The 13,099-nt window shown below is 40.4% G+C and overlaps 1 protein-coding gene across 3 annotated transcripts in view; it reads left to right on the top strand.

Moving 5' to 3' along the window:
- HECW2 (HECT, C2 and WW domain containing E3 ubiquitin protein ligase 2) overlaps nt 1–13,099 on the top strand; it is a 240,733-nt gene that overhangs the window by 162,722 nt on the left and 64,912 nt on the right. For all 3 annotated transcript variants that reach the window (XM_024195306.2, XM_024195308.2, XM_024195310.2), the window contains 5 exons: nt 1,094–1,189; nt 6,128–6,278; nt 6,680–6,783; nt 9,955–10,079; nt 12,317–12,502. In XM_024195306.2, coding sequence (XP_024051074.2) covers nt 1,094–1,189; nt 6,128–6,278; nt 6,680–6,783; nt 9,955–10,079; nt 12,317–12,502 — 662 coding nt within the window. The remainder of the gene's footprint in view (nt 1–1,093; nt 1,190–6,127; nt 6,279–6,679; nt 6,784–9,954; nt 10,080–12,316; nt 12,503–13,099) is intronic.

Raw genomic sequence — 13,099 nt, 5'->3', positions numbered from 1 at the left:
AATTACTTGTAAAGCTAATTTAGGATTTAAAAATTGTGTGTCATACCTAACTTCACTGTAGGTAGTAATATATTTTAATAAATAACTTGTCCCTAGTCACAGTTTACCATGTATTCATTCACTTCCTTTTTCTGGTGATGGAAGTGGGGACTCTTGGGAGTTCCTTGGTAGCACTTCACCACCATATTTGAGGAGGCCTGGGATGACCGCCAGCCTCTGATGGAGTTGATCACATGCTGGATACTGCTACAGTAAGTCATCCCTGCCAGTGAAGGCTTATTGCAAGTACATCAAATACTTCTGAAGAGCAACATTTAGACTTCTGAATGTACCAAATTGCACCAAAATATCCCTGGGAACCATATTCCCAGACTCTCTCAGAATCCTCACACGCCACCTACATAGAGAGTGAAATCCCAGCCCCATTAAAGTCAATGGAAGTTTAGTCATTGATTCCAGTAGTGCCAGGATTTCGCCCAGAGTGTACAAGTTGTGTATACTTTCAATGTGGTTGGTATATTTTTCAGCAACAATGTGTAAATCTTTCCAGTGAAGTGCACTTAGTAATATAAGAGAGCTTGACAAATGACGTTGTCTCTCCCCTTTAGTTATGAGTATGAACTTTTATTTAAGGGAACAAACCAATAAGTAGAATCGTTTATTCCTTCTCTCACTGAGCAGCCCTCACCCCTTGCTTACACAACTAAAGGAAATTATTTTAGTGGGCGATCTTGTTAAAGTATTGTCAATAGACCTCTGTTGTCCTATTATCCAGCCACTAAGAGCCAAATTCCCTTGTGGTGTAAATTTGCGTAATTCTACTGAAATCAGTGGAGTTGCAGCCATGGACCCCAATATAGAATTTGGCCTTAAGATCTTAAAGCAGCAGTTACTGTATTTGAACTGGGTTTCCCTGATGGTCTAATGTGGTCTGTGTGCTGTCTGAGGAGCCAGATGTGAGTTGGTGCCCCCTCTGAGACTTGAAATTACAGACAGAATCCATATTCACTGTGCTGTTCAATTCAGAGGCCAGTCAACAGCTTCTTAGCACTGAATGAAAAAATAACTGAATGTCTTCTCTGTTTAATTCTAGGTTCCCAAGCCAATGGCCATCAGAATCTGAGGTCACTACCGTCAGTACGTCAGGATGCTAGCCGATATCAGAGAGTGGATGAGGCTCTGCCACCAAGTGAGATTCTGTTTTACTTTAATCCAAACGTTCAGGATGTAAGCTACTCTAGGAGTAATGTGGCCCTGTAATTCAACGAGAACTAAGATCAGGAGAGGAGTTCTGTGTGGGGAACAAGGCTATGAAATCTTTTGTAAGAGAGACTGTGTTTGGTTTAGGAAGTACCACAATGTGCTATGCTGATTAAACCTCTTGTGGTGGTCCGCTAAATGAAATTGGTAGAGATCTATGGGGGAAAGAAACTGCCTTTTCAATTTGTGATCCAGATGAGTAGCGATGTGGGGTGATGTGCTGTGGTAGGGGCTAGGAAGCAAAGATATCCAAGGACTCTGAAAGCTGTGGGGTACTTCAAAGCTGGTGGAGATTTACACTGAAACAACATAACTCTGTGACACACAGTGCTAACTGGAGTTCCAGGATCAGCTGGAAAGCTAGAGCCTGAAGCTTTAGCCTTCCTGCTTTCAGCTGCTGTGTCATGGGACATATTTATTATGTACAATGCATGACATACAGTAGGTGTAGGGTGCTAATGTTCTCTTTGGCTGACCTGGTACTTTGTCATTGTTGATGGATCCAGAGAGTGATCATTAGTGGAATGGTGATACAATTAGGTGTAAAAAGAAATTAAGACATTTTGTTATTTTAATTGTTTTTGTTTTGTGGAGAAAAGGAAGGCACTCTGGACATAAAGTAAACCTAGATGTTAAACTAACTATTGGATGCCTCTAAATTGGCTTAGAAATAGTTACTCAGTATTGTATATGTGGCTAGCATGTTGCTTTCAATTACTTGACTAATGCACATGAATAACCCTGGCCCAGTTATAACCCAGTCAGTATTAAATATTTGAAGGGGAAGGATTATAGCATCTACCTGTACACTGCTAGTGAGGAAACATTGTTTACCCCCGCTTCTCCCCCCGCAAAAAATATGGAAGCCAGTTACGAACATCCCCTTCATAGACAATCACTAACCTATACCAGCCCTGACTTCTTATTCTTTGTTTCACAAGGGGTGGTAGGGTGACCAGACAGCAAGTGTGAAAAATCGGGACCGGGGTGGGGGGTAATAGGAGCCTATATAAGGAAAAGACCCAAAAATTGGGACTGTCCCTATAAAATCAGGACATCTGGTCACCCTAAGGGGTGGTGAGAGTAGGCAGGTGGTTTTGAAGACTGATGTCAAACAGCAGAAAAGAAACTCCCTTTGACTTTAATGGGATCAGGATTTTGCCCATTGAATTTAATAAAAAGTAGGATATTCATCTTGCCATGTGGAATAGGATTGTGTTGGCATAGTAATGAGACCTAGGAGGAGTGCTGAATGAAGCCCATTATCCTCTTGCTCCAGTTTGATTCTATTACAGCAAATGGTCATGATAATGTTGTCATTCAAAAATCCCCAACTACCAGGTCAGCCAAAGAGAATGTTAGCACCCTACACCTTAATTTAAAATTTCTCATAACACAGTATTTCTTTTCAGAGTCCTGCCTGGGGGAGATAGGTACTTTTGGCATTTTCATCACTTTTCTCACTGACAGGATACAGAACATTTACAGGAAATATTTAGATGAGGTCAGGTCAAGATATAATAAATTTGAAACATTTGAGAGGTGCCTTTTATACTGCAGTGATGTATATAGAAACTGCTTATTTTTCTCATAAGCTGTGTCTGCTATAATTGTTGCCTTTAAAAAAAAATCTCATAATATTTACATTTTGTGTTGCAATATAATATTCCAACACTATCATTTACTATGAGGGTGTGTGTGTGTTTGTACCCAGTACTGAGCCTTGATATTCCCCCCTCCCATACTTGTATAAATATTTAGAAAGGAAAAAAAATCAAGGCACATGCAAGGGTTTATACAGATCATCCATCTACTACTATGAATAAAACTTAAACCAGAAAAAAATACTGAACACCCTCTGGATTCAGTTTTTCTGTCTGAAAATGTGCTTGAATGTTACATTATTGTGACGTTAAAGGGGGAAACACTCACTGTAATGGAACATGCTTATTCAGTCAAAGGTTGTGGGCAGCATACCACAGTCTCAAGGTGCTTTGGAATACGTTCTAGGTTTGTTACATCAGGCTGCGACAGAGGAAAAGATAGTTATTCCAGTTGCCATATAGATTATGTTCAAAAATTAGAAAAAATATATTATTTATGCAATATACATATACCATATGCTGATTTTACAAATTATTCATTATGTTAATAGGGAAAGCAAAAAACAGATGACCTGGTACTATAAAAACTTGATCAACTGCATAGAAATTATGCAAATTCACTGTACCTTCAAGCTTTTGTTTTAAAAATATATTTTTGTAAACACATTTGCATCCAGTTTAATTGATTGAAGGTGGCAGTAATCTATGTAGTTGCCTCAGTAATGGCATTGAGGTCTCAATAATAATAATATATGGAGATATCCTATCTCCTAGAACTGGAAGGGACCCCGAAAGGTCATCAAGTCCAGCCCCTGCCTTCACTAGCAGGACCAAGTACTGATTTTGCCCCAGATCCCTAAGTGGCCCCCTCAAGGATTGAACTCTCAACCCTGGGTTTAGCAGGCGAATGCTCAAACCACTGAGCTATCCCTCTGCAATGCACTGCAGCACTTAAGCCAGTGCTTAACTTGAAGAAAATGGGACAAGTTGCATGCTCAAAGTTAAGCATGTGCACAAGTGCTTTGCTGGATTGGGACCTTATTGCACAACACTGTTCAGCTGCAGACTTGATTTGAAGAGAGGAGTGGAGAATATGTGCTAAGTAGAGGCAAATTTCCCTCTAGAAATGCCTTTTTCACCAGAATATAAAATCTCTATATACTCTGAAATTGGCAGTCCTCTTGGAAAGCCAAGTAAGAGGTTACAGCACTCCGAAAAATTTAGTTTTACCAGGCTTAATTACTTTTGATCAATTGGCTGTGCCTATGCTGAGAGGTAAACGAGGTTCTATGTAAGTAGTCAAGGTTGTCTCCTACCATTTATTTGTTGCTTTCCCTAGGAATGGGCCTGGTTGTTTTCCACAGTCTGTGGTTAGTACTCTATTGTGTGTGTGAATGTGGTTTTTCATTTATCATAGTAATACATTGCAGCACTGGAAGAGCATTTAATATAATCTTTCCTCTCTAAAGAGTAATTTATCACAGTGAAATACACATTATGTATCATTAACTAATATGCCTTACTGTTATTGACAGCTGAAAAAACCGACCACTAGGTACCAAAATCAAAACAACTAGTAGGTCACCTCTGTTCTATAAAGGTGCAATTCAGAGGGCCAGTAGGGGCCTAACACCACTGAAGTTCTGCTTAAATCTATAAATTCGGGCTTAAATGGAGCTCAGTTGGTGCATGGAACTTGAGCTGGCCCATGGAACTTGAGCTGGCCTTCTGGCCTGCCGTAAACTTCATCTGCAGTATGCTGTGATACAGTCATTGAAGTGAGTGAACGCAAAGATCTTGAATTGTTTAATTTAGGATTCACACTCTGTAATGTTTTGGAGTACAAACCCACTGAGGGGTTGTGTCACTGTCTGCCTGTAACCCTAAGTGCCTTAAATGTTCTGCTGCTGTGGCTCACATCCTGGGCACCAGCAGACAAGCATGCAGTTCCCTTGTGCCTGGGTACTGTGCAGCCTTGGCTCAGCACTCTGACCCCAGTAGCCTGCCTACAACACAGCCTGTGCTCCACCTTGGTCTCCACAAGCCGTGGTTACTACTTTCATACACTCCAGTCCTGAATTTCCCAAAACCGTCTGGCTGCCTGGAAGCATCCAGCCCTCCTCTGGAACACTTAAGGAAGCAGTAAGGTTTATTGCTTCTTTTTAAAGAGACAAAACAACAGCTTGTTACTTTAATCAGAGTTAACCATCACTTCAGTTCAAACACAGCACTGGGTTCATTTAGATTAAAAGTAAAACAAATTTATGCACAGAAGAGCACCGGTTAAGTGATATCAAGTAAAAAATAAAGGTTACAAGCAAATAAAAGTGAAAACACGCATCTAGCAAGATACAATCTTTGTTCAAGAAGGTCTTTCTCTCACCCACAGTCTTCTTTCCAAATTTTTACCGACTGGCGTGGCTAGGACCCATCACAGAGACCAAATCACTTGGTTTCTTTGTTGCCTTAAGATGAAGGATAATTTAGGGGTTTGCTCCCCCTTTCATATAGTCCAGTGAACCTCTGAAATGTATTCTTCTGAAGGCTACCCCCAAATAAAGTTAATTAGTTCATGCTGAGTAAAGGAGTCATGGGTTCTGGAGGATAAGGCTCCATGCTGGTTCCTCCTCTGCTGGTGATTGTTAAAGTGCAAATTATCTCCACCCACGATACAAATAAATAGCCCACTGAATTTGGCCACACCTGGTTTGAGGTGTCACCCTCTTTCCGTTTTTCTGGACAAAACCTGTTAATCCACTCCACCTGGCATGCCTGGTTTAAACACCTATTAGTCACAGACTTTAAAGCATAATATCAATGAGTATTCATAATTTCACATACAGCATTGTCACATATATTTTACAATGATATTATTGACCAGTGTGGTGTTAGTTTTCAAATGATACCTCACAAGGCATATTTTGTACAAAACATCATTGCACTAGTGCGTAGGGTGTGAACACGCAGATTCGGCTTAGGGTCATACACTCCCTAGTCAGTGGAGCATCAGCACATATTGGATAATCCATATTAGATGTGAATTCTGTAAAAACTCAGTACAGTGGGAGGTTGATTTGCAGAATAACATCTGAGAAAAGCCTGGGGTTTTAGCTATGAGTCATGTAGACAGAGGGCAATCAAAAAGTGCTGGATCGTAGGAATCTTCTAGAAGAGAAATAGAAACTCAGGACAACAGGTTTAGTTTAAAAAGTAGCAAAATTTAAAGAAAAAATCATACCATATAACGATTTATTGCTGTTCAGACTGGGAGGCCCGAATCGACAGCCATGGGAGGATATTCTATGTGGATCATGTAAACAGAACAACAACATGGCAGCGACCCACAGCTCCTCCAGCCCCACAGATCCTCCAGAGGTCAAATTCTATACAGCAAATGGAGCAGCTGAATCGCCGGTGAGAATTGTTGTTGTCAGTGATTAAGTTTATAGTACCAAAAGTGTGCTTGGCATTTTACAACCCAGTATGAGGACTAGGTCCCAGCTGCTACCATAAGTAGCTCTGTGCCGTCTTTTGTGAACCAGTGGGTCTTAAGTGTGGTTCTTCTGAATGTCCCCCTGAATCTGGATGCAGGCTACTAGCATCTATGTTCCATTAATGTTCAATGGCCAAAAACAATGGGTAAGGAACCACAAAAAGTCAGGCCATAGAAGGCTATGAATAATCAGACATCTGTGGATTTTAGGCTACACGGATGAAAAAGCAATTAAAACAGCTTCAGTAGTTGGGGTTTCCTAGTGCCAGATGTAGGGTATATTCACCCTATAGCGTATGTAAATCCAGTCTTGTAATTCTAGATATCAGAGTATTCGTCGAACGATGACTAATGAGAGACCTGAAGAGCACCCACATGCCATTGATGGAGCTGGAGAGGATACTGACTTCCATCATTCTAATGCAGGTAAAAATAAAATTGATGTCGATCAATGGAGAGTTCAGCTCATCAGCCATAGAGCGAGACAAGGAGAATCCTACTTTCTGTCTGCATAGAACCATCCATTTGCAGTCATTTACTGTCCTGTTTCTACCTGCTATGGCTCAGCTTATTAGGACTTATTCAATCAGCATGTTGAAGAATTGTGTGTGTGTGTGTTTCAGCTTCTTTCCTCTCTCACGTTAGGAAGCTATGTAAATGGCTAATGTAGGCCATTTGCATAAAAATGTTCTGCAGCTGCCAACTTTTTAGTTATTATGATTATTAACGGTGGCATATAGTGAACACCAGGCTAGTCTGTAGCAATTCCTTTCACTCTGTTAATATGAATTTCCCCTTCTTCTCTTGACTTCTGAGCTCATTATCAATGTTGCTTCTGTTGCTAATATAAGGGAAGATGAGCTTAGATGGCAGTTTGAATGAATTAAACCAGCAGAATTATATACCTGGGAAGTAACCTGAGTCCTCCATTTTGTCAGGCAATTTTAAGTTTGAAATTCAGTGAGGTTTTTCCTTAATGAAGGCTTTTCCATTGTTAAAGTTAACTCCTTGAAGCCAACAATCAGGGTCTCTCTCAGTGTATAACTTCATTGTTGGCAGTGGGGGGGGGGGAATGGCAGGGACTGCTGGAGGTGCCAAGAAGTTAATTAGATGTTACACTACTGACTTTCACAAAAGAAGTGATGAGAATGTCATTTGAGAACAAGGCAACATCCCCATGATCGACACACAGTGGGAGGAATTGAGGGAAGTACTGCATGAGCAGTAGTTGTAAGTATCTTTTGTGACAGATTTATGTTACCAGTCTGCCTGGGGCTTGACGTGATCAGGCTGAGGCCGCAGGATCTTTAGGGGAGGAGATGAAAGAGCACACCAAGTGACTAAGTTTAAGGCTTTATTAACCAAATAACAGCGGTGAGAGCTAGGCGTGCCCCACGTCACTCAGAGGGAGGAATTAAGTTAAATAAATTAAATTAAATGAGATATCCTATCTCCTAGAACTGGAAAGGACCTTGAAAGGTCATCGAGTCCAGCCCCCTGCCTTCACTAGCAGGACCAAGTACTGATTTTGCCCCAGATCCCTAAGTGGCCCCCTCAAGGATTGAACTCATAATTCTGGATTTAGCAGGCCAATGCTCAAACCACTGAGCTATCCCTCCCCCCAGGAAGAAAGCATTAGTGCCCGTGCCCTAACGCACTTTCATACTTACACACGCACAACCCGAGGCTGGCCAAGCCTGGGTGTAACGTAAGAAGAAGAGGGGGAAGGGTAGACGAGAGTTCTGCCCTGTGCACAGGTCGTCTAGGGTCCGTTGTAAATCTCCGACTTACTTCAGCTCTCGGGAGGGTTTTAAGCCCTGGATTCTTCCGGGGGCATTTTCGTCCAGGGACCCTTGTCCCCCGTGCTCTCAGTACCAGTCCGAACCTGCCTTCCGCGGCTCCCTTAGTTTCCCCGAAACACACCGGTCTCAGGGTCGAGAGACTGTTTTTTAACTTACTGACCTTCGCAGTTTTACAAGTTTTGCACCCCTTCAGTTTTGTTTGGCTTAGTTCTCCTTTCTTACGGCTGGCCGGGGTTGAGACCCAGGCTTCTGGCCGTTGGCAGCAGAGAGCTTGTTTGTGTGCGCTGGCCTTGGGCTGCAGTTTCGTTCCTTATCTTCGGGCCTAGCTGGATCCTTGAGTTAACCCATTCCTTTCTCCCTTCCTCCCCCTTCGGCCTCTTGTAACCTGCAAAGGAATCTTCCACTCCACATTCACACCTTCAACCCTTCCCAAGATATTTTCCAATACATATAAAGGCATTAGCAATATACAACGCTGGTGCTTACCCAGGGGACCCCATGGGGGGCATTTTATTGTCACACTTTCTTTCCTCTTATTCATCTCTCTTCTCTTCCATTTTTCAGAACTCCTTCAATGCTTGAAATATTTTTCTCCATATTTGTTTCAAATATTACCTTTGTTTCCCACTCTCCCCTCCTTTATTATGTTTCCTATCTTTCTCCATTTGTGTTCATCATTTCCTTCTTTCTTTTGTCTCTCGCCCATCATTCCCCCGATTTGAAGTCCCTGTTCTTCCCTCAACTTTTATTCCCACTTAATACCTGTCCTTTCCCTCTCCCGGTCTCCTCTATTAAGTTATATATTCTAGTTTCTTAAAGTATAGCGTTCTTCCTAATGGAGCTCATTTGTTATCTACGGATGGCTGGACTTCCCAGAATTAGTGAGGAAGGATGACCCTGTGCATATTGTCACACATAGAAAAGAATGGGCTTGTGAAGGACGGAAGATGTCATGATTTTTAGTGGACCTGGGTACGACCATTGTGATCCCAATCTACATTTACAACCTCCCATCTACTTTAAAATCTGCATCCAAATCTCCTGCTTCTTTTAAAAGAGCCTTACTAGTTGCCCTTTCTAGTTGAAAGAATATAAACACATGATACCCATGGTTCCTCTCCGGTTCCTGATATTTGTGAGAAATCAATACACGAAAGCAGCTGCTAAGGGGACACCCAAATGTTTATCATATCCATCTGGAAACATGGAACTGAAATCGATTTCCTTACCAAACCTTTTCTTTCCTCCATTGTATGAGCATTTTGGTTAAATGCTGTACAACTGATCAGTGCTTCATTGCTGGCTGTGTTGTAATAGGAGAAGTGAAACATATAACAAATTACATTGATTTTATATGTACTGTACGTATTCATGTTGGTTGGCATTAAAAAAAATCAGTATTTGTCTGCAGTTACAGCACAATGGTATCTGACATACCACTGTTACCTTCTTTTCCGTTTGTAGGAATATGGCTCTAGTATCCCAAGTACCATTGTGTGGTGACTGTGGGTAAATATTGATTTGTAAGAGTGGCACTTATGTATTTCTTACATCAGAATCAATTAAAAAGTATAACTACACCGTTACCCTGGAAACGTCACATATCTTCAGCAAACATGCATTGATAAATTAGGATTATTTGAGGTACACTTATGTAGAGAACTTTTTAAGAACCTAAGAGAAATGTCCATCAAGGAATTATCATGAGTGTATAATGCAAATCAATGTAGTTGTTTGCAGTGAGGTTTTGTTAAACGTTATTACTGGAAATCTTTGTCACTCACTTTGTTGTTAGATTTTCGAAGGGAGAATGTGCTGCCTCAGTCTACCTCCAGATCCAGGCTTACTTTATTGCTACAGTCTCCTCCGGTGAAATTCCTTATCAGTCCAGAGTTCTTTACAGTGCTGCATTCTAACCCTGTGAGTATAGTGTATACTGACATGCAATTTCATAAATATACATTGATAAATATGGGCACATCTGTGGTCTCTGTATTTTTCTTATATAGAAAAATCGTACTCAATATTTTGAGACTAAGATATGAAAAAGGAAACTATGTGATGAGCTACTCAATATGGGGGATTTATTACTTTACTATTCAAATTGTGCATATCCACGAAAACACTGTGGAAAATTGGCAGTACGTACCAGCTGTTAACATAAGGCTCAAGTAAGGTTTCCGATTTCATCTGCGCTGAGGAACTGCAGCGTTTATTTGTTATGGGCCTGATTCACCACTGCATTACATTAGATGTCCAGAAAACTAGAGTGATGCAATGGGGAATCTTTTTGGGGGGGGGGGGGCAAGGGGGGCATTTTATTTATTTATTTACAGTGGTAACTGTTAAAGAACCAATAGTAACCCATTTACCACCATGTTATTTGAGATACTTCAGTTATTGTCTACTTTACACACAGTGAATCTCTGCATTATCAGATAACACTCTAGTAATGGTGGTAAATATTGACTTTGTAATGGCTACTACTGTATACAGCATTGTAAGTGTACATGGCATTATATAATAGAGGGAAGGTGCCAAACAAATAAATCTCTGCCCTGAACAGCGTACAATCTACAGACATGACTGGATACAGTATACACTGGTAAGTGTATTCGGGAAGATATAGCAAATCCCACTGCTTTAGTGCATTCTTTTGGAGCTGGGTGTGATATAAAAACTGCCCCTGGAGGCATTACAGTGTCTTCAGTTTTTACTTTTTGCTTATCTATTTGCCCAGTCTTAATGTTGCAAAACATAACTAGTTTGCTTCTTGCAACAGGTGATCCACCTATAAAGGGTGAAATACACCCCTGAAGATGGCCAGTTGTGTGCACTACTCAAGTTAAACTATTTTGAGGATTTAAGTAGAGCATATTCATACTCACCTATTTTATATGAAAGTACATTAGAAATCATTGAATAAAAGAGGTTTCTTGTGTTGTTTTCCCCCCCATATTTGATTTAAAGTTTTCCCTATTTATTCTCCAATGGTCTCTTTTCTAAATAGTTTTTCTGTTCATTATTTTTTCCATGCACATTATAAATAGAAATAATGTAATGAGTACTTCACTGTCTGCAAGTACTCCTGTTAATAATTCAGTGGCTTTAAAACTACTGGGCAGTGTTAGTTTTAATTGTATGGTATGTGTATTGTTCCAATCAGCTGCATGGAATCTAGCCTGCACAGCTGCATCTTTAATTCATAAGGCAGAGGTCCATTTTGTTTGATGAAAAAAAGGCATGTGTATTTCTGTGACTTTCATTCGTTTTGTTTATGTAGAGCTACAATCAAACATGCAAGTATCCTTTTAGAATCCAAGTAGGTTGAAACAATGATAATGTAAATCCCTGGTGACGTTCCATAAAAAATATAGTGCCAAACTATAATACACTTTCAGTTTTGTTGCCAGGTACTATGGCAAGAGAAGAGACATTATTTTATATATATTACCCTTAAGAGAATTCTTAGGAAGGGCATTGTGAAGTCTCTGCAATTTACACCAATTTTATTGCTAGAAGAAGCAGTCATAACTACACCAACATCAGTGAAGTGGAATGCTGGAAAATATAGCTTGCACCTCATTGGGTGAATAATAGAGTCAGGCAATGAAGACTTCATGGCTTTTCTTCTGCTGCTATTGTTCAGCTGGAAACAGTTTCCTTCAAAGTTTATTAGAGCTGCAGGCCATAAATTTACATTAGGAAGGCTGCCTTTCCAGGGAAAAAGAGCTAAATACTTTTGTTTGATTAAAATCTAGATACTTCGGAAAACGAATAAAACATTTATGATTAAATATATTGTGAAGTGTTTATTTCATAGCTGCTTCCCACTCTGTTATTCTTTCTTTAATGTCCATTCTTCCATATTGCTGACTATTTATCTAATTGTCAGGGCCCCAGTTCAGCAAATCACTAAAGCACATGCATCACTTTAAACATGTGAGCAGTCCTGTTGACTTCAGTGGGACTGCTCCTGGGCAAGCACCAGTGCCCATTGAACTGAGGCTTAAGTTCTTTGCTGGTTTGGGGTTCAAGTTATTATCCACTCATTGGAACATAGGTCACTCATCCGACTGTTGGACTGATGATCTTTCTATGTAGACGTTTAACTTCTAATGTCCTTTCCTGAAATTATTTTATTATGAATTTTTCAGAGTGCCTACCGCATGTTTACAAACAACACGTGTTTGAAGCACATGATCACCAAAGTCCGGCGGGACACCCACCATTTTGAGCGTTACCAGCATAATCGAGATTTGGTGGGCTTCCTCAATATGTTTGCTAACAAACAGCTGGAGCTGCCGAGAGGTTGGGAAATGAAGCATGACCATCAGGGCAAGGTACCTGAAACACATATGTAACGCTGGTTGGATTTTGTCTTTGTAATGATGGGATTGAAGCATCTGCTCTTAAAAGGAGCAGAGATGCAGATGATTCTCCAAGAAGAGTGAGTATTACTCTGGCTGTTTGTTTGTTTTTTTCCTTCCTCTCCCCTGCACAAAGTAGTACATCCTGTCTGTGCTGAGGGAGCATTGTTGGGAAGAGAGACTGAGTAACATTAACCATTATGGAAAAACATTTAGTAGAGAATTATAACTTTTCTACATCATTCACTATTAGATTCCATACCATAGTTTAAAACTTCTATATAATGGAATTTATCTTTATCCCTTATTAGTTTTTCTTTCTTAATAGCTTCTGGTATTCCCAGCTGGTCCCCCATCCAAGTACCAAATAGACCGATTATTGATCAGCTTTGGAGATGAGATGAGATTGGATGCATTCAGACCAGTTTGGCCTTAGGGAATATCTCATAAAGTTGGGTTCTGTGTGATTCAATGCTGGCCATAAATACTGCAAGAAATTAATTGTTTGGTATGGTTGCATTGCAAAGCCTTCTAGATTTAAGGTTATAATTTGGCCACTTTAAAAGAATT

Source organism: Terrapene carolina, unplaced genomic scaffold (assembly GCF_002925995.2).
Source record: "Terrapene carolina triunguis isolate 2854851 unplaced genomic scaffold, T_m_triunguis-2.0 Scaffold62, whole genome shotgun sequence".
In the NCBI taxonomy this organism is placed as follows: Eukaryota; Metazoa; Chordata; order Testudines; family Emydidae; genus Terrapene; species Terrapene triunguis.
The sequence above is the reverse complement of the archived record's forward strand: the minus strand, read 5'-3'. Positions and strand labels throughout refer to the sequence as shown.